This window comes from Schistocerca piceifrons, chromosome 7, assembly GCF_021461385.2.
Source record: "Schistocerca piceifrons isolate TAMUIC-IGC-003096 chromosome 7, iqSchPice1.1, whole genome shotgun sequence".
Lineage (NCBI taxonomy): Eukaryota > Metazoa > Arthropoda > Insecta > Orthoptera > Acrididae > Schistocerca > Schistocerca piceifrons.
This window is the reverse complement of record NC_060144.1, coordinates 530025023-530050164: the sequence shown is the minus strand read 5'-3', so window position 1 is coordinate 530050164 and position 25142 is coordinate 530025023. Positions and strand designations below refer to the sequence as shown.

The 25142-nt window shown below is 43.1% G+C and overlaps 1 protein-coding gene across 1 annotated transcript in view; it reads right to left on the bottom strand.

The window, feature by feature from the left end:
• LOC124804941 overlaps positions 1–25142 on the bottom strand; it is a 309377-nt gene that overhangs the window by 270388 nt on the left and 13847 nt on the right. The window contains exon 2 of the mRNA XM_047265326.1: positions 24654–24778. Within this exon, the coding sequence (XP_047121282.1) occupies positions 24654–24778 (125 nt within the window). The remainder of the gene's footprint in view (positions 1–24653; positions 24779–25142) is intronic.

The following is a 25142-nucleotide window of genomic DNA, read 5'->3' as shown; positions in this document are numbered from 1 at the left end:
GGTAGCAATGACTGCCTGCCCGGCAGTCTGGGACGCCGGGCCCGACGGACGGGCCGCAGTCCCTGCTCAAGTATGCGGCCCTGAGCTACGCACCTAAGTGCCACGCCGCCTAATGGTTGCAATTACGGACCGACCGTATATTGGGGACCCGTCCCGCCGGGCCAGATGGCCGACCAGTAATTTCCGAAGACGTCGCGCGCCTCCGCCGCCGAAACTAAATTAGGAGACCCCATCATAACGCAATTTTTTAAGCAGACCATTTGCTTAGATTACGTAAGCCGTACCATTTTATATTAATTACGGCCGGCCGGCATGATGTAGAGGGTGACCGTGAGTGAGATATAGATTTACCTAAAGAATATCGCGCTAAATCACGGGTCTCGCTGGACGCTCCTAGGGCACGAGGGACGGAGATTTGGGCTGTTACCTCCGACCGACCGTCCGCAGGCCCCTTCCATTATTTAAGAATGAATTTAAAACGACGACGAAACTATAAAACTTGTAATTTTTGGTAACGAGCGTGTGTCCCCCCTCGAGTGAGCCATCTGACGGCGGGCACCGAGGCAGCGTGAGCTAGGCGTCGCGTAACTACCGTGCGCTGGCGGAAGGCCGCTTCAAAATTGAGTTACTAGAATAATTAATTTCCCCTTAACATGATGTTCCTGGAGGAATCTCGATTATGGAGAAGAGTGTATAGCAGCTATCTTAGACTTTGATCTACGGTGCTCTGTCGAATAAGTGTAAATACATTCAATTACCGCCGTATTTACATCGTGGTAATGCAGCGTCATTTTCTGTACATAAATTCTTTCAGCGTCTGCTACAGGTCAAGTAGAGGGTGGGGGATGTTTTGACTTGAATCGGCACGTCGTAGTTGTCGTCAGCACACTGCGGTAAGCATAAAACTACTCTAGCTTTTCTTCCCACCGCAGTGGACAACAATGAGTTGTGAAAAATTTTCTGTGACATCAAGTCGTATATGTTGTTGTTGTTGTTGTGGTCTTATATAAACACAACGAAAGATGAACCGGATGTCCACACTATTTCCGTCTGATGTTAGCTCACTGGACTCGCATTACGGAGGACGATGCTCGACGCCCGTGGCGGCCATCCAGATTTACGTTTTCCGTGATTTACCTAAATCGCTCTAGGTAAATGCCTTCCTTTGAAGGCGCACGGCCGATTTTCTCCCCTATCCTTGGCACAATCCGAGCTCCTGTTCCGCCTCTAACGGCCTCGATGTCGACGGGATGTTAAACTCAATCTTCCATCCTTCCGTCTGATGTCGCAAAGGACGGAGAATGTGCTGGTAATGCATACTGGGGACGGCCGGTGTGGCCGAGCGGTTCTAGGCGCTTCAGTCTGGAACCGCGCGACCGCTACCGTCGCAGGTTCGAATCCTGCATCGGGCGTGGATGTGTGTGATGTCCTTAGGTTAGTTAGGTTTGAGCAGTTCTTAGTTCTAGGGGACTGATGACATCAGATGTTAAGTCCCATAGTGCTCAGAGCCATTTGAACCATTTGTATTCGGCGAGGGAAAAATGACTGTCTACAGTCAGTCTGTAAACTGAAACACGAGGAGGTGACGCCCAATTCTTCTAGCTAGGTCACAAGCCTACAGGCTGTTTCCAAAGTTGTACTAACTCTTCCGCAGCGTACCTTCTTCGATGAGTGGGAACCCATAGATGAGTCAGGCCTTAGTGTGTTCAAAAATGGTTCAAATGGCTCTGAGCACTATGGGACTTAACATCTATGGTCATCAGTCCCCTAGAACTTAGAACTACTTAAACCTAACTAATCTAAGAACATCACACAACACCCAGTCATCACGAGGCAGAGAAAATCCCTGACCCCGCCGGGAATCGAACCCGGGAACCCGGGCGCGGGAAGCGAGAACGCTACCGCACGACCACGAGCTGCGGACTTAGTGTGTTCATTTTCCATTACAAACATTGTACGGAAAACAGAAATTTAGCTAATACAACCGACGCAAGAAAAGTACTTCGAAAGAATCCATGAATACCATCGCACTTTGCACAGCAACAAATGGGGAACTTGTTTTTCGTCATCCTCTCGGACAGTTGCTGATGTCCTAACTCAAACTTAGACCGCCACACTACTCCCAGCGCTAACTCTGTGCGCTGCTACCCTCTGAAGATAGGAACGAATGCCTCAATGGTGATAAACAGCTACCTCATGTTAGGAATGTAGCGAAATTGTTCCTCTAGATATCTTGCGGCCATTTCTTTAACTCATGTTTCGACAGTGTACCTTTCAGCCATCTTCCGAGTGAGAGCACTGACAAAAGCTACATCACTCCGTCCGTCGATTCAGACACAAACTCTGAATATGGAATCGGCCTTTGAACACGGAATCCGGCGCTTTCTTCCGAGTAGTAAGGACCTCTAGCTACAGGGTAGCTCCAATTGGTGCATGGATATCCAAGCATGTATCGAGCTTCCAACCACAGATTCATATCGTACCAACTTCTTTGCCACATAATAACATCTCTGGCCATTCTGTGTCGATGAACGCAGGGACATTGCTTCTTCGGTCATCAGGTTTGAAAGGACGGTCGTGAGTGTAGGTTTGAGGTCTTATTCGGTTGAAGAAATTCAGTTTCTGCAGCTTCATGTCATAAACCTAATAGATCAAACAACGCATCACGAAAACAAAGATACAGGAAAATTCTTCTGAAGGATCATTCAGCTTCCCGCTAGCTGAAACTACGACAATGTCTTGATAAGTCGAGTGATGCGGTGCAGCGTAAAGTCAACATTAAAGTTCTATGCATTGAGTGCAGTGAACAGTAGTATTGGCCTACACGCAGAAGGTTCGTGGGTACAGTGCGACCTGTTGCTGTTGTATGATATTGCAGTGCCTGTGTTATTCTGATCACGATGTAAAGTTCCTTTGGACATGCATGCATGCAGGCGGCTTTCAAGTACAACGTCTCACCTGTACGCGAATATGCATAATGGATGTACTAGACCAGGTCGTAGACGCATGATTGATGACATATGGAAGTTTGGGCCTGGCCTTGAAACGTGCACGGATAGCCAAATGGTGAGGCGACGGCTCGCGATAAGTGGGAAATCCTGGTTCGAGTCCCGGTCCGGCACAACTTTTCATTGTCTCCACTCCATTCTACAACCGGTGGTTGTCCTTGTTCGAAATTGCGAATACATTTAGTGTGCTACAGTTGTTCTCTGGTGGCACTCTGTGTGTGTGACTTGTATGTGAGAGCGAGAGCAAAATTAATTTTATGATACGCCAAAGGTGCGTTTGATTTTGTAAGTGCCATTGTGCAGAAGGTGATCTCATTATTATTATATCGTCACCGTGGCTGACTTAGTCTGCGCCAATCTACCGAAAACTATCCTGTTACGTTATTCCCTGGGAGTTATCTGTTTTGTTTGTCATACTGTGCAGAATATTTTACTGAGAAATTTGCGTAGATAGTCCTTTATATGGTTGACAGTATGTTTGCTTTAGTGACTGGTCGGTGATGAGAGTGGTTGTACTGTTTGATTTGGGGGAGGCGACCAAACAGCGAGGCAGCGAGGTCATCGGTCCAATCGGATTACGAAAGGATGGGAAAAGAAGTCAGCTGTGCTCTTTCAAAGGAATCAACCAGGAATTTGCCTGAAACGATTTAGGAAAATCATGGAAAATCTAAATCACGATGGCCGGAGGCGGATTTGAACCGTCGTCCATCCGAATGAGAGTCCAGTGTGCTAACAACTGGGACACCTCGCTCGGTGTACTACATTTAGTTGAGTGCTAATGTAAGTAGCCTTTATTAAATCAGAGACTTGTGTCCTAGCTTGTGGTCCTCCAATTAACTGCAGACGTTAATTTTATTGTCATTTTTCTGCCTGTGATCATTAGCCAGACATTGTAAACTGTTTAAACTACTGTATTATTGGCCCGATTCTATCTGATGAGACGAGGTTTATTTGAATTTAGATCTCATTATGTTTCATATTTAATTCCTTTGTTGAGCCCTGTCTTCACAAACTGCGTCGGGCTGTAAAATAAGTCCTGAATTTTTATCATTCCTCTATTGTTAAGAATAATATTCCCTGTAACACTGAGCTCACACGTTCACAATTCCCAGTCCGAACCCCACTCTACTCAAATCCTACGCTATAGAGGTCAAAGCCTAAACTGAAATAAGCCCTTACTTAACTGACTGAGACAGCTGAAGCTTGCTGCCAGTTTAAAATTGTGGATCGAGAACCGAACTCGAAACTTTGCCTTTCGCATCAAAGCTCTTTCAGGTTGCGATATCCAGGCACAATTACGACCAATCCTCAAAGCCTTTCTTGCATCAGCACCTCTGTCTTATCTTCCAAACTTCAGAGAAGTTGCTCTGCATATCCAGCAGGAGTAGCACTCCCGGGAGTCTGCGGAGATATGGTATGGCTTAGCCACAGACCAGGTGATTGTTCCCAGAATGAAACTTTCAGTCCGCAGCGGTGTGTGCTCTGTTTTCAAATTTCCTTGTATATGACGACTGTGTGCCGGACACGTGGAGGCGAGCCCTGGCTGATTAGCTCAATCGAACACTGTCCGCGAATGGCGTGATTTCAGTTCCGTATACACTGTTAAACTGCCTGGATGTTTTCTACCAGCGCACAATATGTTATTGCACTGAAGAGCGAAAGATTTATTCTGGGAACTAAGGAGGATAATTACAAAGCAAATCTTTGAATCGAGTGACGAGTAGTACGCAGGAGGCTCTGTTGTTAACAGTTCGGATTTGACTTAATATCGAAGATATATTTTGTCCTGTCATGGAGCTTCATAATTTGAAAGTCGTAATCCTAGTACTGTGTAAGTCCTCAGAGTTAAATTTCATTCTGCAGTAGGGAGTATGCTGATTTGAATCTTTCTGTCGCATCAGAACCTGGAACATTTGATAACTCAGTCTGTGATGCACTGCAGAGGTAAACGTTGGCGTTTACCTTACATCCACCTTCGATTTATGGAAGTGACAATCAGCTGCGTAACTAATTAGTTATTTGGCTGGTTCAGCTGTATGTGCAACAATACAATTGAAAGCTGAACTGCATGCGTTGGATATACAATTGTCACACGATACTATGACGGCAGTCTGTGTCACACAGGTGTAAAATTTGTCTCGGCTGATTTCAAATGTTATCAGATTTTGCACGTGTTCTTGTTTTAGCAACGGGTGGCGCACGAAATGTGTTACCAATTGTTTCTTTCACAATTTACGACGCACATTAGATATCCCGCTGAAATCTCTGCAGCAGTACCAGCAGAGCTTGTAAAAACAAATGAGTTACGAAATGACGTGTAATTCACGATACTGCCGCTAGGAGACTAGTAGGCAGCAATGGCTGACAGTGGAAGACTGACAACACAGCAACGATCGGCAATTGTGCTACTATTTCATGAAACTAAAAGCCTTGTTGTGACTCAGAGGGGTTTCCGACAACAGTTTAACACACGATGGGTCCCTTGCAAGTAGACCATCCACAGGTTGTACGATAAATTTGTACAGGAAGGAACAGTATTGGAAGCGAAGCGACCTCAGCCTAAGCCTGTTTGTTCGCCGGAGAATATTGAAGCGCTATGAGTTGCTGTACAGAGAAGTCCTGGGAAATCGTGTAGAAAGGCAGCAGTGCAACTGGGAATATCCAGACGCTCCGTTCAACGCATTCTTAAAAGTGACCTCCATATGTACCCATACAAGATGACCTGTGCACAGAAGCTCACTGAAGAACACAAGCAGCAGAGACTACTGTTCGCTCAGTGGGCAGAGCATAGGGAAGAAACTCTCAGCAACGTTTGGTTTTCAGACGAGGCGCATTTTCATTTAGACGGCGTGGTTAACAAAAAAAATGTACACTTTTGGGCCACTGAAAACCCACAAGTGCTTCATGAACGACAACATTATCCTCCGAGGATTACAGCGTGGGCAGCAATTTCCAGTCACGGACTTATTGGACCCTTTTTCTTTGAAGAAACTGTGAACAGCGAGCGTTATTTGAGCATGCTTCGCAATAGCTTCATTCCACAGCTTCTTGCTACTGCCTTGCCCTTCAACACGCAGTGGTTCGTGCACGATGGAGCAAGACCACGTACTGGAAACACTGTGTTGGAGTTTTTAAACGAGAATTTCGACATGCGGATCATTTCACTCAGGTTTCCAGGTCGTTTCGACGACGGACAAAATTGGTCCCCCAACAGTCCAGACCTCAGTCCATGTAACTTTTTTCTTTGGGGGTACCTAAAGGAAAAATTTTTCCCGGAACGTCCACGTGATTTAATGGAGTTCAGAAGACTTATTCTTCAAGCTTGCAGTGAAATTACGGAAGACATGTGCCGTAGGGCAATCACTAACTTCAGTGTTCGTTTGAAGGAAGTTAGGAAACGAAATGGTCGACATATTGAGCACGTGCTGAGTTAGAACAAATCTCCATTGACTGCTCTTCATTGTAGTATATGTTCCTTTCAGATTGTATTGACAATAAAGTTTATATTCAATAACAATATAGTAACACATTTCGTGCGCCACCCCGTAGGAGCACAGTTTTAGTCTTCTGTTGCTTGTGCAGAGACTTTGTGACATAAACAGAAAAAAAATTTCTGTTTTAGGGAAAAAATGTCTAGAGCGGTAGCCTGTGAAAGGTAAAGATCCAGTGTTATAGTCCCGGTCGGGCACAAACTTCTAGTCGCCAGGAAGTTTCAGTCTCTAAGCTGATTGCGCTGTTGTTTTTGTGAAGTTTTCTGCAGACAAACCAGCGTCTCTGCTCCCATTAAAGACGCTCCATAACTGCTGGTAACGCTTAACAAGAACATTCCGATAGAGTTGCGTAATTAGCCGTCGCGCAATTCCCACGGCGGTACGAGACGTGTCGCGCGGAGCCCAATTTGCCCGATATATTTGCCATGGCGCAGCATATTTCTAATAGAATTATGTCGATGGGCGCCATCAGGTTTTATGGCCCTATAACGCGCCTTGTTGTTTTTTTTTTTTTTTTTCGTCGCAGGCGTGCCGGCAGCGGCGTTCGTGGCGAGCGGCGCGTTTCATATTTAAAGTCGGCTGGACCCGCGCCTGGCTTATCTGCCGGCCGGCCTGTCCTTCGCTCAAACGAGGCACAAATTAGAATCGGAGTGCATCGCATCGCCTGCCGCCGGCACCGCCCCCATCACGGGGTAATGAGACGCCGGCTAATCGCCCTAATAGGCCCCCAATTAACAAATAAATTCCCCGGCGGGGCGAGGCCAGGGCAACCTCCTAGCCCTAATTGGTCCCCCGTCCGCCGCTAGCCGTGCCTTACCGGCTGCACCTGTAAACGCGCTGTGGCGGCGGGCGCTCTGTGCTCTGTGGGCGAGGCTGTGGCCCCCGTCAGCAGCCTGTGGGCACGCTTAGCACCAGAGCATTCAGCGTAGCGCGAAGCCATTGTCGCCGGAGAGGTTCACTGTCGTAAATATCAGTGGTCGCCAGCCACCCTCCACTGTGCCAAATCGGAATTAAGACCTTCGAGGGAGAAGGAGGTAAGTGCACTTTTTTGTGAAATTTTTGCAGCTTGAACAAACGCTTTATGGCATATAGAGGCTAGTCACAAAAATATTGACTGCCTATCACACATGTACAGTGGTAAGTCGTCAGTAGTCCAACTATTGCAGGTGAAATGTCGCACTGTATTGCCCTAATGGTTGGAGTTTTTATATTTTCAGTTGGCAAACCTGCACTTATTCAAAGAGAGAAGTATATGACAAGGTGGCATTAAATTCTTCATTTGTGTGGCCATAATGTCCTTAGTTGCCTTACAGTTCTTGAGGGTATTTTTATTCAGTCGTTGCAACTGCAAAATCGCGCGAATTTTTTCACCAGACGCGTTTCTCTTTATAAAGGTAAGGCATCTTCAGTGGTCTGTAATTAAGTTATTTACATTTTGATTTGCACTAAGATCGAAAAACAGTTCCTTAAGAATATGTTAATTTGTACTTACGGTCATTTTCGACTGATTTCCGCTTACATCGGGAAATGCTGTCAGCTAGCATATCGTTGATGTTTTTCTGCATTAGACACTGAAAATTTTGGTCTTATTTTCAGTTGTTCTGCAGCACAATGCATTTCTTATGTTTTTCACAGCACTGTTTCTCACATGAGCAATGCATACTGCTGCAGGACAACTGAAAATTCGACAAAAATTTTCAGTGTCTAACGCAGAAAAACATCAACGATGTGCTATCAGACGGCGTTTCCCGATGTAAGCAGAAATGAAGCGAAAATGACCCTAAGTACAAATGAAATTACTCTTAACGAACTGTTTTTCGATCTAAAAACAAATCAAAATGTAAATAAGTTAATTACAGACCACTGATGGTGCCTTACCTCAACAAAGCGAAACGCGTCTGGTGAAAAAAAAAAAATCACCCATTTTTGTAGTTACAACGACAGGCCAAAACTACCCTCAAGAAAAATATTTTTTGTTGGTTGGCTGATTAGCGGGAGGGGACCAGACAGCGAGGTCATCGGTCCCGTCGTGTTAGGGAAGTATGGGGAAGGAAGTCTACCGTGCCCTTTCAAAGGAACCTTCCCGGTATTTGCCTGAAGTGATTTAGGGAAATCATGGACAACCGAAATCATGTTTGAACTGACGTCCTCCGGAATGCGAGGCCAGTGTTCTTATCACTGCGCCACCTCGCTCGGTAGCTATTTTTGTCTTCACGTTTGTATCCACTCGACTGTTATTATTTTTGAAGAATTACTTGGTTAGTGCCGTGTTGTCGTTGGTGAGATTTGGTGGTCGGTATTAAACTTTCCTTTTGTCTCTTCTTTTTCGTAAGATGTTAGACGAAGGCAGATTATCTCTGACTGACGAAAGTGCTGACATTCCTAGATTTGCAACTCATACAAATAAAAAGTCCCATGGAATAAAAAAAATGGTTCAAATGGCTCTGAGCACTATGGGACTTAACACCTGTGGTCATCAGTCCCCTAGAACTTAGAACTACTTAAACCTAACTGACCTAAGGACATCACACACATCCATGCCCGAGGCAGGATTCGAACCTGCGACCGTAGCAGTCTCGCGGTTCCGGACTGAGCGCCTAGAACCGCACGGCCACCGCGGTCGGCCCTTGGAATATTAAAAGATGCAAAGAAGAGGGCGAGGACACAATCACATGAGCAACGTAAGACTCGCAGCTTCAAATTGATGTGTTTCGCGACACTCACGAAGCAGAAAGGTGAAAGGCATTTTACATGCTTTTGCTCCCGTCAAGACTAAGACTTTTCATTACCACTGGGGTAGCGATATACTACTATCAAAATATTAAATGATGGGAAGTGGTGGTGTCCGTAGCTCGTAGTCTAGTGGTTAGCGTTTCTGCCACTGCATCACGGGATCCCGCGTTCGATTCCCAGCCTGAATGCAGATTTTGTCTGTCTGGGGAGTGGGTGCTTGTGTTGTCATTATGATCACCATCATTCGTCCCAGCGCCTAGATTGGGCTGAGCAAAAAGTAAATTGGACTGTGTAAAAATTGGGACTCTGCACGGACACTGATGATAGCGCCGTTGAGCGCCCCAGAAACGAAACATCATCACATGGCAAGTGGTTCACAATAAGCAAATATATGTATTCCTTTTAGATTCTTGTCTCATTTTGAAACACAGGAGAGAAGAAAATGAGATTGTGTTCCTAACTATTTTGCATTGCTTCTATTCACCTTGAGCAAGTTCATGTCTCACCAGTTTCCGCTGCGTTTTTTACTTATAACTAAAATAAGTACAAGTAGTCCCGTGATTTTGTACTAACAAGAGCAAAAAAGTTTCAGGAACAAAAGTTTAGTGTATGAATCGTTGCGTCTAATTTTTTAAAACTGCCATCCTATGAGTTTGTTCATATGGACTTAACCTTTTTTCCCTTCGGTCATATTTACTATCAAATGTAGTGTTTGGAGCGCCACAACGCTTCTGCTAGTATTGTAAGTTCTGGTGCTCTGTGCATTAAATACTATGAGAAAATGTATGGTAGTTTTTTATGGAAGGGTGTTTGATCCAGTATCTGGAATCTCCTGTAGCCGGCATTGATAATATGTACGCGATTGTGAATAGTAATCGAAGTATGTACAACAGTTAAATTGAGAAACTTCAGCGACTTTACCAGCGTGAACTGTGTCTCTGCTGTAGCGGTAAAAGAAAGTAAGCGTTCGATATCTATAAACTATTTCACAACTACTTTGTAAAATATTGAACGTTTACGTGTCTGATAATCAAACTGACAACAATACACGCAAAGACTGTAAGCACTTTACATGTACGACAACAATTTCCGAAACCTCTGTGAGCTATGTGAAGTGGCACCATTGGGGGAACAGAGCTGGTAGTTGTGGTAGTGCTCGGAATTCACCCTTGGAAACATAAGAGACAAAGTTTGAGTCAGCCCCGGAGGCTTGCTCAGGTAGCCTGAAGGCTAAGGCAACTGCTACAAGTAGCACATGCGAGTTCGGATCCCGATCTGGCACAAATTTTCAGTTGTCGTGGCACCCGAGTGTTTTACTGAACTCGTGGAACGTTCTTCAAAACTAGACACACTGCCGATATTACATATGATCAAAAGCATATGGACACCTGCATGTAATGCCGAACTGACCACTGGATGTCACTAGAGGCGGACCCGCCAGTGTAAAAAGAGGCAGAGAGTACTGACAGTAGAAAAGCAATAAAACGCAATAGAAGGATAATGAATCGGTTTGGAGAGCTCAGTGATTTGGAAAGTGTTTTAGTCACTGGATGCCGCTTGAGTGACAATTCTATGTCTAGTTATGCTTAAAAAGTGAGGAATGGAAAACTACAACACGTAAATTCAGATTTGTAATGCGGCATGTATGGATATATGCAAAACGACTCAACACTTAACAGAACAGCACTCCACAAAGGGGCTTGCTAGTCCTTTTAACAGCGTTCGATGGAGACACTTCATCTCTTCCAACACTGCGCAAGTGGACTATTGGTGATGTGACTGCGAAGGGGAAACGCGAAATAACAACCACAGCCAAACCAAGTCGATGTAGATCTCATGCAGTGACGGATAGGGACCGTCGAGATTCGTGGATGGTGGCTACAAAAAATCGCATGATCAGCGGAAGGGACTGTTCACAATTTACAAAGCGTTACCAGGAGTCCAGCTTCTACAGTATTTGTCCTTAGGGACTTAAAACACTGGTGTAGAGTCGTCGAGCGGCTCCTCATAAACCAAACGCTTCTGTTGTCAGTGCTAAGGGACACTTGAGCTGGTGTAAAGAGCGACGCCAGCGGACCATAGATGACCGAAAAAGAGTGATGTGGAGATTTGGAGTGATGAACCAATCTTTATTCTGTGGCAGTCGGTTGGAAGGGTTTTGATTTGGCGAACGCCTGAGAACGTTAACTACCATCATGTGTGCTGCTAACAGTGATGTACAGACATGGACGATGATAATGTTTGGATTGTGGGGACGATCAACCGCGGGCTAATCAGCGCCCGTAACAAGTCGCACTTTTTACACAGCCCAATTTTTGTACACAGTATAGTCTAACCACTGTCACGAATGATTATGATGATGAAATGATGAGGACGACAAAACACCCAGTACCTGGGCAGAGAAAATTCCCAACCCGGCCGGGAATCGAACCCGGGACCCCGTGATTCAGAAGCAGCAACGCTAGCCACTAGATCACGAGCTGCGGACTGAAGTAGAGAGGTTACGATAGGGTCGTGTCTTTCGTGGTTCCACGATTTCAGTAAAACACTCTGGTACCATGACAACTTATTGCTTTTAAGATATCGCTAAATGCGGAAGGCTACGAACAAATTTTACAGCCATGTGTACAGCGTATAGTAAGGGCGCAGCCTGGAGAGGATGGCTATATCATCATGACTGTGCAACCTGCTGAAAGCAGCAGCTGTGAAGCAAGCGTTTGGGGACAATAACATTCCTGAAATGGACAAGCGAGTCCAGAATCCCGAGCTGAACGCAATGCAACACCTCTGAGATGACTCAGAACACCGACTTCGCAGCAAACAACTGCGTCCAGTAACACTACATTCTTTGGTTTCGGCTCTTGAGGAAGATAGGGCTGATATTCCTCTGTAATCACGAGGCACCCTCCCCAGCAGAGTTTAAGTCGTCATAAAGGCTTAGAGTGGGTGCAACCCTCATTACCTGTGACATGTTACAGTACGTACACCGTTTACTGCCAGTTTGCAATCGAAAGCTGACTTCACAAATTCTATGTCTAGTTATGCTTAAAAAGTGAGGAATGGATAACTACAACACGTAAATTCAGATTTGTAATGCGGCAATAATGGATATATGCAAAACGACTCAACACTTAACAGAACAGCACTCCACGAAGGGGCTTGCTAGTCCATTTAACAGCGTTCGATGGAAAAACTGTAAGGAGTGGTATGAAGAAATGTAACAAGGTACTGAAAGGGAGAGGGGGTGAGAGGGAAGGGGGGGAAAAGTTCTGACAGCCTCGCTGGACCATCCAGATCTGAGGTTTCCCATGATTTCTTTAAGATGATGTACGTGCATGCAGAGGCGAATCCTGTACATACGACGTAACCGGCTTGCGTTTCCCTCCTCGTCCCTTCCGTATTTGCATTTCCTCCCTAATGATCTCGTCGCTGATGAAGCATTAAACATTAATCTCCCATTTGAAGAGCATGTGTAAGTAACACCACTAAGTTCTAACAGGAAAAAAAGTAGAAAAATTGTGAACTACTATGTGTGGTCATAAGTCGGCCACCATTTTATTTATTTTTATTTATTTATTTTTATTTACACGTCAACTTCCGTAGGGCCAAATCGAGGAGCAAATCTCCAAGGTCATGGAACGTGTCTGTACATTAAATTACAACATAAAAGTAGTAACAGATAAAAATAAATTGTTTATGAACCCGCAATCAACAATGCAACAAAAATCAGCTTTAATTTTCAAAGAACTCCTCGACAGAATAGAAGGAGTGACCCAAGGGGAAACTCTTCCGTTTCGATTTGAAAGCGCGTGGATTACTACTCAGATTTTTGAATTCTAGTGGTAACTAATTGAAAATGGATGCAGCAGTATACTGCACATCTTTCTGCACAAGAATTAAAGAAGTCCGATCCAAATGTAGGTTTGATTTCTGCTGAGTATTAACTGAGTGAAAGCTGCTTATTCTTGGGAATAAGCTAATATTGTTAACCAGAAATGACAATAAGGAATATATATATTGAGAGGCCAATGTCAAAATACAAAGATTCGTGAACAGGGGTCGACAAGAGGTTCGTGAACTTACACCACTTTTTGTCCGAACCACCCGTTTCTGAGCCAAAAATATCCTTTTAGAATGGGTAGAGTTACCCCAAAATATAATATCATACGACATAAGCGAATGAAAATAACCAAAGTAGACTAATTTTCGTGTCGAACAATCACTCACTTCAGATACCGTTCGAACAGTAAAAATGGCAGCATTAAGCCTTTGAACATGATCCTGAACTTGAGCTTTCCACGACAGTTTACTATATATCTGAACACCTAGAAATCTGAACTGTTCAGTTTCACTAATCATATGCCCATTCTGTTAAACTAAAACGTCAGGTTTTGTTGAATTGTGTGTTAGAAACTATAAAAACTGAGTCTTGTGATTTAGCGTTAGTTTGCTTGCAACAAGCCATGAACTTACGTCATTAACTGCACTATTTGAAAGCTAGCCAATGTTGGACACAACATCCTTTACTACCAAGCTAGTGTCATCAGAAAACAGAAACATTTTAGAGTTACCCGTAATACTAGAGGACATATCATTTGTATAAATAAGGAACGGCAGTGGCCCCAACACTGATCTCTGGGCCACCCCCCCCCCCCCCCCCACTTGACCACATCCCACTCAGACCCCATATCACAGCCATTCTCAACAGAGTGAATAATGAGCTTTTGCTGTCTGTTGCTAAAGTGCGAGGTGAACCAATTGTGAGCTACTCCCCGTATTCTGTAATGGTCCAACTTCTGGAGCAATATTTTGTGGTCAACACAATCAAACGCCTTAGTTAAATAAAAAAATATGCCTAGCATTCGAAACCTTTTGTTTCAACTATCAAATGCCTCACAGAGAAAAGAGAATACAGCATTCTCAGTTGTTAAACGACTTCTAAAGACGAACTGTACATTTGATAGCATATCGTGTGATATAAAATGATCAATTATCCTTACATACACCGACTTTTCAATAACTTTTGCAAACACTGATGGCATAGAAATAGGTATAAAATTGTCTACATGTTCCCCTTCTCCGTTTTTAAAAGCGTCTAAACTACTGAGTACTTAAATCGTTCAGGAAACTGACCATTCCTACAGGAAAAACTTTGCTAAGTACAGGGCTAACATGCGCAGCATAGTGATTTAATATTCTGCTAGGCAGCCCATCGTATCCATGAGAGTCCTTAGTCTTCACTGATTTTACTATTGATTCAATCCCCCCTTTGTCTGTATCACAGAGGAGTATTTCAGACATCAGTCTCGGAAACAGTCACCTCGCATAAGTTGGGATTTCCTCTCTACAAATGTGATGGGTCAAATTCCTGGTTTCTTACACAGTTACCATTCGCCAATTCCCAGACTTTCCTGTGTACCTTGTCATTTTTGCAAATGAGGGATGTCTCCCTCCTGATGATTACCCACAGGTAAGATTGCTGGTTGGAATGTGACTCACTACTCCCTGCCGGGACCTCTATCTCCACTCACTGGAATGCGCCCCGCGTATTTCCTGCCACACCCCTCCTTGTACAGTGCCTAGACCATGGATTAGGACAGACCTATTCCAGGGTTCTAAGATCTCTGTCCCCCTTATGGCTTCCTGTCGTCTTGCATGTGCTGTCCTTGCAGAGTTCCGGGCTGCCACCATCTTCTAAACTGATAGTTCTAAGGCAATAGGCAGGATACACTTTCACGTCTGCTACTGGCTTAGAACACCATTTATTGCTGGGATCATATAATGTGTTTACAGCAGAGCTCCTAGCCATTCACAGAGCCCTCCATTTTGTTTCTCAGGCCTCCATCCACAGTGTTTTAATTTGTGCCTTTTGACACTGTACCACACAAGCAGCTTGTAGTGAAATTGCATGCTTATGGAATATTGTCTCAGTTATGTGACTGAATTCGTGATTTCCTGTAAGAGAGGTCACAGTTTGTAGTAACTGACGGAAAGTCATTGAGTAAAACAGAAGTAATATCTGGCATTCTCCTGGGTAGTGTTATAGGCCCTTTGCTGTTCCTTATCCAATTTGGGGAGACAATCTGAGCAGCCCTCTTAGGGAGCAGCCCTCTTAGGGAGCAGCCCTCTTAGGTTGTTTGCAGATGACGCTGTCGTTTATCAGCTAGTAAACTCATTAGAAGATCAAAAGAAATTGCAAAACGATTTAGAAAAGATGTCTGTATGATGCGAAAGTCGGCAATTGTCCCTAAATAACGAAAAGTGTAAGGTCATCCAAGTGAATGTTAAAACGAATCAGTTAAACTTCAGCTATATGATAAATCAGTCAACTCGAAAGGCCGTAAATTCAACTAAATACCTAGGAATTACAATTACGAACTACTTAAAATGGAAGGAACACGTAGCAAATGTTGTGGGGAAGATAAACCAAAGACACCGTGTTTTTGGCAGGACACTTAGAAAATGTAACAGATCTACTAAGGAGACTGCCTACACTACGCTTGTCCGTCCTCTTTTAGAATAGTGCTGTGCGGTGTGGATCCTTACCAGATAGGATTGACAGAGTACATTGAAAAGGTTCAAAGAAGGGCAGCAAGTTTTGTATTATCATGAAATAGGGGAGAGAGTGTACTGAAATGGTACAGGATTTGGGGGGACATCATTAAAGCAAAGGTGTTTTTAGTAGCAGCGAAATCTTCTCACAAAATTCCAATCACCAATTTTCTCTTCCGAATGTGAAAATATTTTATTAACACCAATCTGCATAGGGAGAAACGACCACCATGATAAAATAATGGAAATCAGAGCTCGTACGGAAAGATATAGGTGTTTGTTCTTTCCGTGCTCTATACGAGATTGGAACAATAGAGAATTGTGAAAGTGGTATGATGAACCCTCTGCCAGGCACTTAAATGTGATTTGCAGAGTATCCATGTAGATGAAAGGCATTTGCCAAGAGAGTTATATGATTTCCTGTGGAAACTAAATTTTTATTTAATTCACCAGCAATGCTCAGAAAATGATTGTTAAATACTGTACATATATCTGATTCATCAGTAACAGAAATATTTTTACTACGAGCTGACTTTGTATCGTCGACCTTGTGCTGCTGACCAGACACGTCCTTCACAACTGACGACCTATGCGTAAGAGGATATGTAGTTGCAGACACACTGCGTAAATACAAAAATTTGTTCTGTGTGAAATAGTCGAGAAACTGTCCAGTTTCTTTGCCCCATAGTCATGCGTTCCACAGCTCGAATGACGCCTGTCTTCTTCTACGTGTTGTTACAGGAATGAGCTCAGCTGTAGTCTAAAGTCGTTATGCTTATCATAAGTTTCAAATATAGAATGCGTACGAAACTTCCTGGCAGATTAAAACTGTGTGCCCGACCGAGACTCGAACTCGGGAAAGTGCTTTAGAAGGAAAGTGCTCTACCATCTGAGCTACCGAAGCACGACTCACGCCCGGTCCTCACAGCTTTACTTCTGCCAGTATCTCGTCTCCTACCTTCCATAGAATGCGTACGATTACCCGCTGAGCACATTGCTCAACTCTCCTTTAGTGACTTCGATGGTAGTTATTATCGAAAGTCACGAGAAAGGGAGTGCATCTTGAAACTTTGCAAGGATGCGAAGTAAATGATTGAAAGGAGAAAATTCAGTTATTAGTGGAGCTATTTTGGCGAATGTTCGCATGTGTAGGTTAGTGGTCAGCGCATGTTGGCTGTCATGCGGAGGTCCTGTGTTCAGTTCTCGGGATCATTCCTCCGTTGGAGGACTGTAATGAAGTGCACTCAGCCTAGTAAGCGTAACTGAGGAGCTACTTGAAAAATAAGAAACCCCCAGACCGAACGCAAGTGACGCCTTTGTCTAAGGATGACACGGCGGTCGGCCGGTTCCGATTGGTCCGCCAATGGCCAGAGTGGCAGATCTTTATTTGACCGAAGAACGTTACGAATTCATGGGAACGTAAATACTTCGACCACGTGGCAAACAGGTAATTAATTAGGGAGCATGCGGCACACATATACATATGATACGCAGTAGTTGTAAAAATTGTACTGAGAATGGTTATGGTGGGACACTCTTACACTGGGTGAATGCGAATTCTCCCTACAAATTTTGCGAGGTATATCTGTGTTTTCTGTCGCTTTGAGATAGCGAACCTCTACTCTGTAATGGCTCGTTGTAGAGTACCGTAATCTGATATCTTACCTAAGATAAATTTGGCATTGTACTGATTACAGAATGCCTAAAAAACCATGTAATATGGTATGCGTGTTGTAGGTTACATTATATGTACTTTTTATTCCATAAATCCATTTTAGAGAACGTTCGACCAGTGCCTCATGGTACTAATTATCGACACCAACACAGCTGAATGCCGTCTTGTCTCTTAGCCTCGGGGCTTTAACTTCTACACATGAACCTTAAGTCGGTTAACTAAGTGAAACATTCAAACCAAAGAATTGTTCTGTAACGAGCCACTTCAGATCAACGTATCAGACAGCACATCATAATAGAAATATGTTTCTTTACATGAATTGTTCAACATGTCGACAGTATTTGGAAAGGGGTAACAAACCGAGTGAATTGTTCTGTAGCGAGCCATTTCAGATCAAATAACCCCCTACACCAAAGCAGTCAGCGTAATGAAAGAACTGATAAACCTCCGGCCACTTGGATGTTCTTTGCATGGAACGCAGCAACCGAAATGCAGAAAAAATAGCCTCCCACAATAGAACTCATACAGCTGAAAATGAAGCCATCTACTTAATCCTGTAGCTCTCCCTCTCCCGTCTTCAACCTGGACAGCGAGAGTGGCACTTCGAGATATTTGCACCTTGTTCTCAGCGAATGAGTGAAATTCCAGTCTGACTGTGGCAAATGTACTTCAAAAAGAGAATTGCAGCACATAGTTACATTAGTTATAGCATATCACAGTATTCAAAACCAGCAGAGTATCTGCCAATAACAACAATTTCAACTTTAAAAAAACGTCCTTCAACGAAATTAAGGTGATATCAGAGATTCAGAGTTTTACACGCAGTCCTGTTAGCTGACAAGTAAATAAAATCCCTGTTAAATACCTGTCACTAAAATTTTAATTGGTCAAAATAAGTATTGGACATATCGTTCCGATGGACTATTTTAAGCGCAAGGAACTGTAAGCAGCAGCTTGTATTCCGTTAGTGCGAACCACATTTTATTGAAATGAAAGAGATACAAACGTGTTAGCGCTTTGACCTCAGCTGTTAATGCCGCGCACGTGGTTATCGAAATGTCAACTGACACTGCAGTCATTTATGAATACCACACAGCGCTTCATACCATGCGAACTCGCGCGTGTAAAAATTTTATTTTCTCTTCTACGATAATGGTATCATTGCCGTGCAGCGCCACTGCTGCCATTAAACAGAAACAACGCCACAAACGATAAACGAAAGGAGAGTATTTCATTCGAGAAGCCGTCCGCCAAGTACAGTTCAGTTTAGTAGGTTTAGAAGTGATGTTCGTCGAAAACTGATTCTATAACTTTTGCACTCGATTTAGAATCCTCAGCCTTCACTCATATAGGACGGAAATCATAGATTAATTGTAAGGTTGGAGGCTAGGGAAACAGCAACTAACCGCTGTTTACATATTGCAATGCGTTTTTGAGACTGTGCTTAATCTTCAAGTAACGTACAATTAGTAAAATTCGTTTTTCTAGTTCATCACCACCAAAGTAGAATAATAATAATAAAATGTAGTGGAACTAAATCAGATGACTTTAAGGGACTTAGATAAGGAAAAGAAACACTAAAAGTAATAGATGGGTTTTGCTATTTGAGCAGTAAAATAACTCATTAGGGCTAAAGTAGAGAATATATAAAAGGTAGACTTGGTATGGCATGAAAAACATTTGTGAAAAAGTGGAATTTGTTAACATCTACTATAAATTTCAGTATTACGAAGTCTTTTCCGGAGGTATTTGTTTAGAGTTAAATGTGGATGATGAGCCGTTCAGACAAGAAGAGACCAGAATACTGAATATTAGATAGGCAGATCGAACAACTAATAAGGATGTACTGAATCAGATTTGAGTAAAAAGAAATTCACGAGCCAACTTGAGTAATGGAAGGAATCGGTTGAAAGGTCAAGTTCTAAGACATCAAGGAACTGTCAATGGAAAGAAGGGTGAAGGGTAAAATTTGTAGAAAATGAACCAGGCACGAATACAGTAAGCGGATTTAAGTTGATGAAGGTTACATTAGTTCCTCAGAGATGAAGAAGCTTGCTCGGAATAGAGTATCATGGAGAGCTGCATCAAACCAGCCTACGGTCTGAAGATGACAACAAAAATATTTTGCATGCTTCAGTTGTATTTTATCTGCCGTAAGATGTCATAATATTGATACTCAAATCGAGACAGTTAACTGTTAATCTCATATAAGCCACTTCGGGTATTTATACCTTCTAGGAAGGTTGATAGATAATGAAGAACGTCGTGAGACCGAATCACTCTAGCAATGATGTCCTTTTAGGACTGAACAAGGGGCGTACAATGTAACTATTCGATGTAGTTGTTTACAAACGGCATAAAAATATCTTTATAACAAACTTTTTTATTAATGGCTTCTATGGCTATTGCGCTTTGGGGTGGTTCCACGTTATATATTTTTCTCCTTACAAGGCCATAATTAGACGCTAAGAAATACCGTTTTTAAAGATGGTAACATAGTGAAGGAGATCTCGGGAAGACGTATTACATTCAAAGAATGTGATGCAAAAATTAACAGAATAACAGATGTCATTTATAGACATAGCAGAAATCGTTAACGTGAAACTGTGAACAAATGTAAAGGACAAAAGAAAAGTGGAAAGGAAGTATGACCAAGCGATACGCACTGTATCATACTTTAAAATAAACTTATAACTAAGAAATAACTTGTTAGATGGAGGCGGTAGTGCTTAGTAGTGGTTGAAGGGAAAAAGTGGAAAAGAGGTTTGAAGCGGAAACTGTCTGTTCACAGTTAAGTGTCATACATTGACAGGTCCCTCAAGGTTTCAGCAGAAAGCAAATACTTTTAAAATGTTTTTTTAACTCAGTCCTACTGTTTCTCCAACAAACAGAACAAATTCTAGTCTCCCGTTGTTGTGAGTGATTCGAGACCTTGCTTCACAGTAATGGAAAAGGAATTATCTTTAACTAATGTTGCAGAAGCTAGTGAATGAATGAAACGTCTTTAGAAATCTGTTCTTCATTATAAATATCTGGGACCAGATGCCTCTCATGACGCACCAGTCTGTTGAAGCCCTTCGGACAGTAACAACGTTACAGGAGGAGTCTTGTTCAATTTTGTTAATCTCGATGCTCATGCTCTACCGGAAGTCACAATTTCTGGATTAAAACTATTTTTACTCTTGATATTGATCATAATAATGTTTTACTACGAGTGCTGTGTTCAATCACAGGAATTTTACACAAATGAAAAGCTGCTGAACATGTTCTAAGTATGCGACACTGGGGTACTGCCAAACCCTGTCCAGGTATTGGCCCGAATTGTGTAACACAAGATGGTACCGTGTTGAAAGAGAAGCTTAGTGCGACGTAAGGGATTTTATGAGTGACTTATCTACCCTGAGTTCTTATCGGGTGAGATGGTGATTCTCTGACCTTAAAATAAAGCTATGGTACTTGAAATTATTATTCAAGTAGCAGATAGTAGAACTAAGCGTAAATAACACAGTACCTTATTCTGACATTGTAAGTAATCTGTTGTGAAAGCCTCGACTGTTACTATGGGATTCATACATAGTAGCTTTCGAAAAACTATATAATTTGCTAGGGGAGAGAGGCCAAAATTTTCAATCTAACTACCACACATTAAACAGTAGTTCCATCTAGGCATACATTATTCACGAAACAAATGTATGTAAATAAATACACATATTACGTAGTGCCGATGACCTGTTGTTATGGGGAAATTGCGTGAAGGAGGTGCAAGAGCAGTTAGATGCATGGGAGGCAACGGCAGCACAATATGGAATGCATTTCTCTGCAAAGAAAAGTGAAATAATCGTCACAACAAGGAAGAAGAATAGGCCAAATGTGGATATAACTTGTGGAGGGGAAAAACTACAAGTGGTAGAGAACTTCAAGTACCTGGGAAGCGTGATTGAAAGTAAGGGGGGAAACGCAATGGAAATAAATGAAAGATGCAGAAAAGCAGGACAGTTCTACAAATGCATTAGGGGGCTTATTTGGAGCAAGGAGGTGCCACAGAAATCCAAGGGAATTATATACCGAACCTACTTTGTCCCCATATTGACATACGGAAGTGAGACATGGGTAATGCACAAAAGCGACAAAAGTAGAATACAGGCTAGTGAAATGAAGTTCCAGAGGAGCAGGTTGGGTGTAACAAGACGAGACAGATTGCGAAATTTGTATGTGAGGGAAAGACTAAAGGAGGAACCAGTACAGGACAGGATAGAAAAATCAAGACTGCAGTGGTATGGACACATGAAGAGAATGGATGAGGGAAGAATTCCAAAGAGGATGTTTGATCTGCAACTGGAGGGGAAGAGGCCCAGAGGAAGACCAAGAGATAGATGGGTGAAGGGAGTGAAGGAATGTGTGATGAGAAGAGGAGAGAACTGGACGAAGGTGGAAGAGGGGGAATGGTGGAAAGACAGAACACGGTGGAGAGGCTTGTGTTCCCGACAGACCCAGCCAGTGGCTGGAAACTGTCCAAGATGATGATGATGATTACGTAGTGTGATTAATTCTATGCAGTGAATACTATTTAGAGACACAACTGAATTTTTTCCTGAAATATAGCTAACTAATAGACTGTATATAAGCTTCTTGCCCTTCTTCTGAATGTTGCTTGTCTGTAGATACCGTTATACTCAACCTAGATACAGCAATATTTTGTAGTAAATAGTGTTTTTATGTTTGAAGACACAAGACATACAGAAAAATTTGGAAATAAATTATTTTTCGAATTTCCTATTTACATCATGGAATATTTCAATGCCTTTTCATCCTCTGTCCAACATGCCTCTAAATCATTACAATTTGACTTAGTGTTACGTCAAACCTTTAGATGAATTTAGTAGACTCATGGCTAACTAACACCATAGTAAATTTAACGGTTACAACAGGTACACTTGCTGCAGGTTGACGCTGTATTATGAAACATATCTGATAAGAATTTGATTACATGCGAAAAAAATTAAATATTAACTAAACACTGCAGCATGTAAATACTGATAAGCAACAGTGCAGTATCACTGTACTTTCAATTCATTTCCATCCATTACGGTGGCTTTTGCAATCGAAGTCGATGACGAAACCTGTACGGAAATAGTGTGGATAAAATAAATAATTTGGATTTAAGGTGAGCGGAAGAAGTCCTCCAATATGACAAATTAGGGGAGCTTGGTAAAAATTCTCTAGCCCACATCGATGTGATCACTTATTGACTGAATACTGCTTTAATTGTATAGCCACAAGTGTAAATCCCCTAGTCAGGTGTCAACCTGAATTTGGAAATTTCTGTCCCATAGTGTGTGGCTCGGTCACGTGGATGACTTGCAATAACGTCCACTCATAAAATTATTGGTTCTTATTGGTAATCGGCAAAGGAAAGCGATGGTAATTAGTGAAAGGTACTTCTAATTTTTGTAAAATTACCATTTGTGACTCTGCAGTCAAATGTGTTCTTCCATCCGTGGAGGATATCCAAGTGATTAACGTCCCGAAACCATAAACGCAGGTGGAACTATCGAGAAAGTGCACAATATGAGGTTAGAATGACGCCGATTAATATTCTTTGAATTATCTGGCCATAGGTACACTAGGAGAATGGATGCGGTACATTTTACACGTAGAAATAGCTGTAAGAAAGCTTTGTAAAAGGTGAAATTCAGTATTTGTTGCATGCATTATGCAGCAAGCTTTGGACGGATAGTTTTTCAGATATTGGTGTCGAGGATGGGAAATGATCCCACTCGTAAAACCGTTCTGAAACGGAACACCAAAGCAGTGGATGGAAGCCCAGAGCTCACTATTTTAAAAAAAATGTTATGGTTAATCTTTTAATGGGATATACAGAGAATTCTTCTTTCCAGTTACGTTGCAAATGAGGAATATATGTCCACCAATCAGACGTACAAGTGAAATTTGGGCCATCAGAAAGCAGGGGAACGAGGAACTGGAAGCATTAATGACTAAGTGGAGAGGTAAAGTACGAAGTGAGAAATCACTAAAAAGAATAATTATGGAAAGAAGTCTATATCAGATTCTTACCAGCAGAAGGGGCAGGTAACCGGGTTATCTGCCAAGGCATCCTACAATAGTTGAGGTGGCGCTGGAGGGAGCGGTAGGGTTAACAACCAAGAATGCAGGCCAAACGAGGCAAGAGTATCAAAATGGATTATGAAGGTTACAGTTATTTGAAGATACAAAAATTACCACAAATCAAGAAATGATGGAGAACAGCTACCAAACAGTGAAAAGGATAATCTAAAAAGGGGCAAAAGCGTAAAATTAAAAATCATGTTAGAAAGACCATGTATCTATGACCAAAAGTGCTTAGTAAGTCGAAAAAAACCTCTAGTGATTCGATGCGTAAATTGTTAGAGTATCCACTCTCTTTACCAAATTTTCCACCATCTATCTACCAGCAACACCGGCAACCAAAGAAAATTTGTGGTTGAAACACGTTTCTGTGCGGGATATTATGTAGACTTTCCAGAACAGAATTTCAGGCATGATATACAGCCATACTCTCGCGGAAAACGTTCGAGAAAGCGCACTGACCTGTAAAATTTGTAGAAAAGTGTAATTTAGACCGCAAATTATTGATATTCGATACAAGGCCTCAGTGTTTCGCGTTGCTCTTGAATGTGAATGTACCCAAGCGTATGCCATGTGTGTGTGTTCTCTCTCTCTCTCTCTCTCTCTTACGCACAAACACACACACACCACCGTGTAGCTTATCCTGTTTTATACTTTATAGTAGTTGTCCTGGCGAAGCATCTACTGTCACTCCCTGCAGTTTACGCCTCGTAACGCTGTTAGCAGTCAGGGCTACGCAGACCCCCGGGACGGAAACTTGGGAGACTCACTTGCAGCGGGACGAGGTTCGCCTGACGTCGCGGCTGACCCGCGCAGCGTCGCATCGGCGCCGGCTCATGCACTGCGCTGCTGCACTACCGCCAACCGCACCAATTAACATTTCCCTCGGCGCACAAAATAAAAACTGGCTGCGCGTCCGGATCGCGGCAACCGGCCGGACACCTCGACGGCGGCGCCTTCGGTATATCGAAAAACCGTTCTCCGCAGGGAGGGAGCGGCGGTCGGTAAGAAGGGGAGGCAAAAAGAGTCCGAGCGGCGGCGGAATAAGGGAAAGAAGGCGCTACTTACCCCTTCCACTGAGAGAGCGCAGGTCGCCGCCTTGAGCGCTGATTGGCCGTCGGCGAGGCGCATGCGCACCTCGGCCCCGGCGGGCGCCACCGGCGGCAGCGACGGCTGCTGGCTGCGACCCTCACCTGTGCAAAACACGGGAGCACGTGTCAGGCGTGGTGGCGCGGCCCGGGTCTCTGTGCTGCTCAGCTAGGTGGAAAGCGCGTCTGGCTGCTACGCGGAGGACCTGAGTTCGATCCCTGTTGTTACCAGGGTCGAAAGACAAACGGGTTACACTCTCTCACGTTACCATTACGGCGCCACACGTTATTGACCTTTGAGGCATAGTGCGACCCGACTGGCGAATCTCTCGTTCACCTAAACATGATATCAACGTCCAAAAACTGGGTCGTTATACAGTGAAACCATACTAATTCGGACTAACTGGAACGAATTCCAGTCCTAATTGTTAAAGTCCAAATTATACATAAGTTTTTCAAAATCGTTATT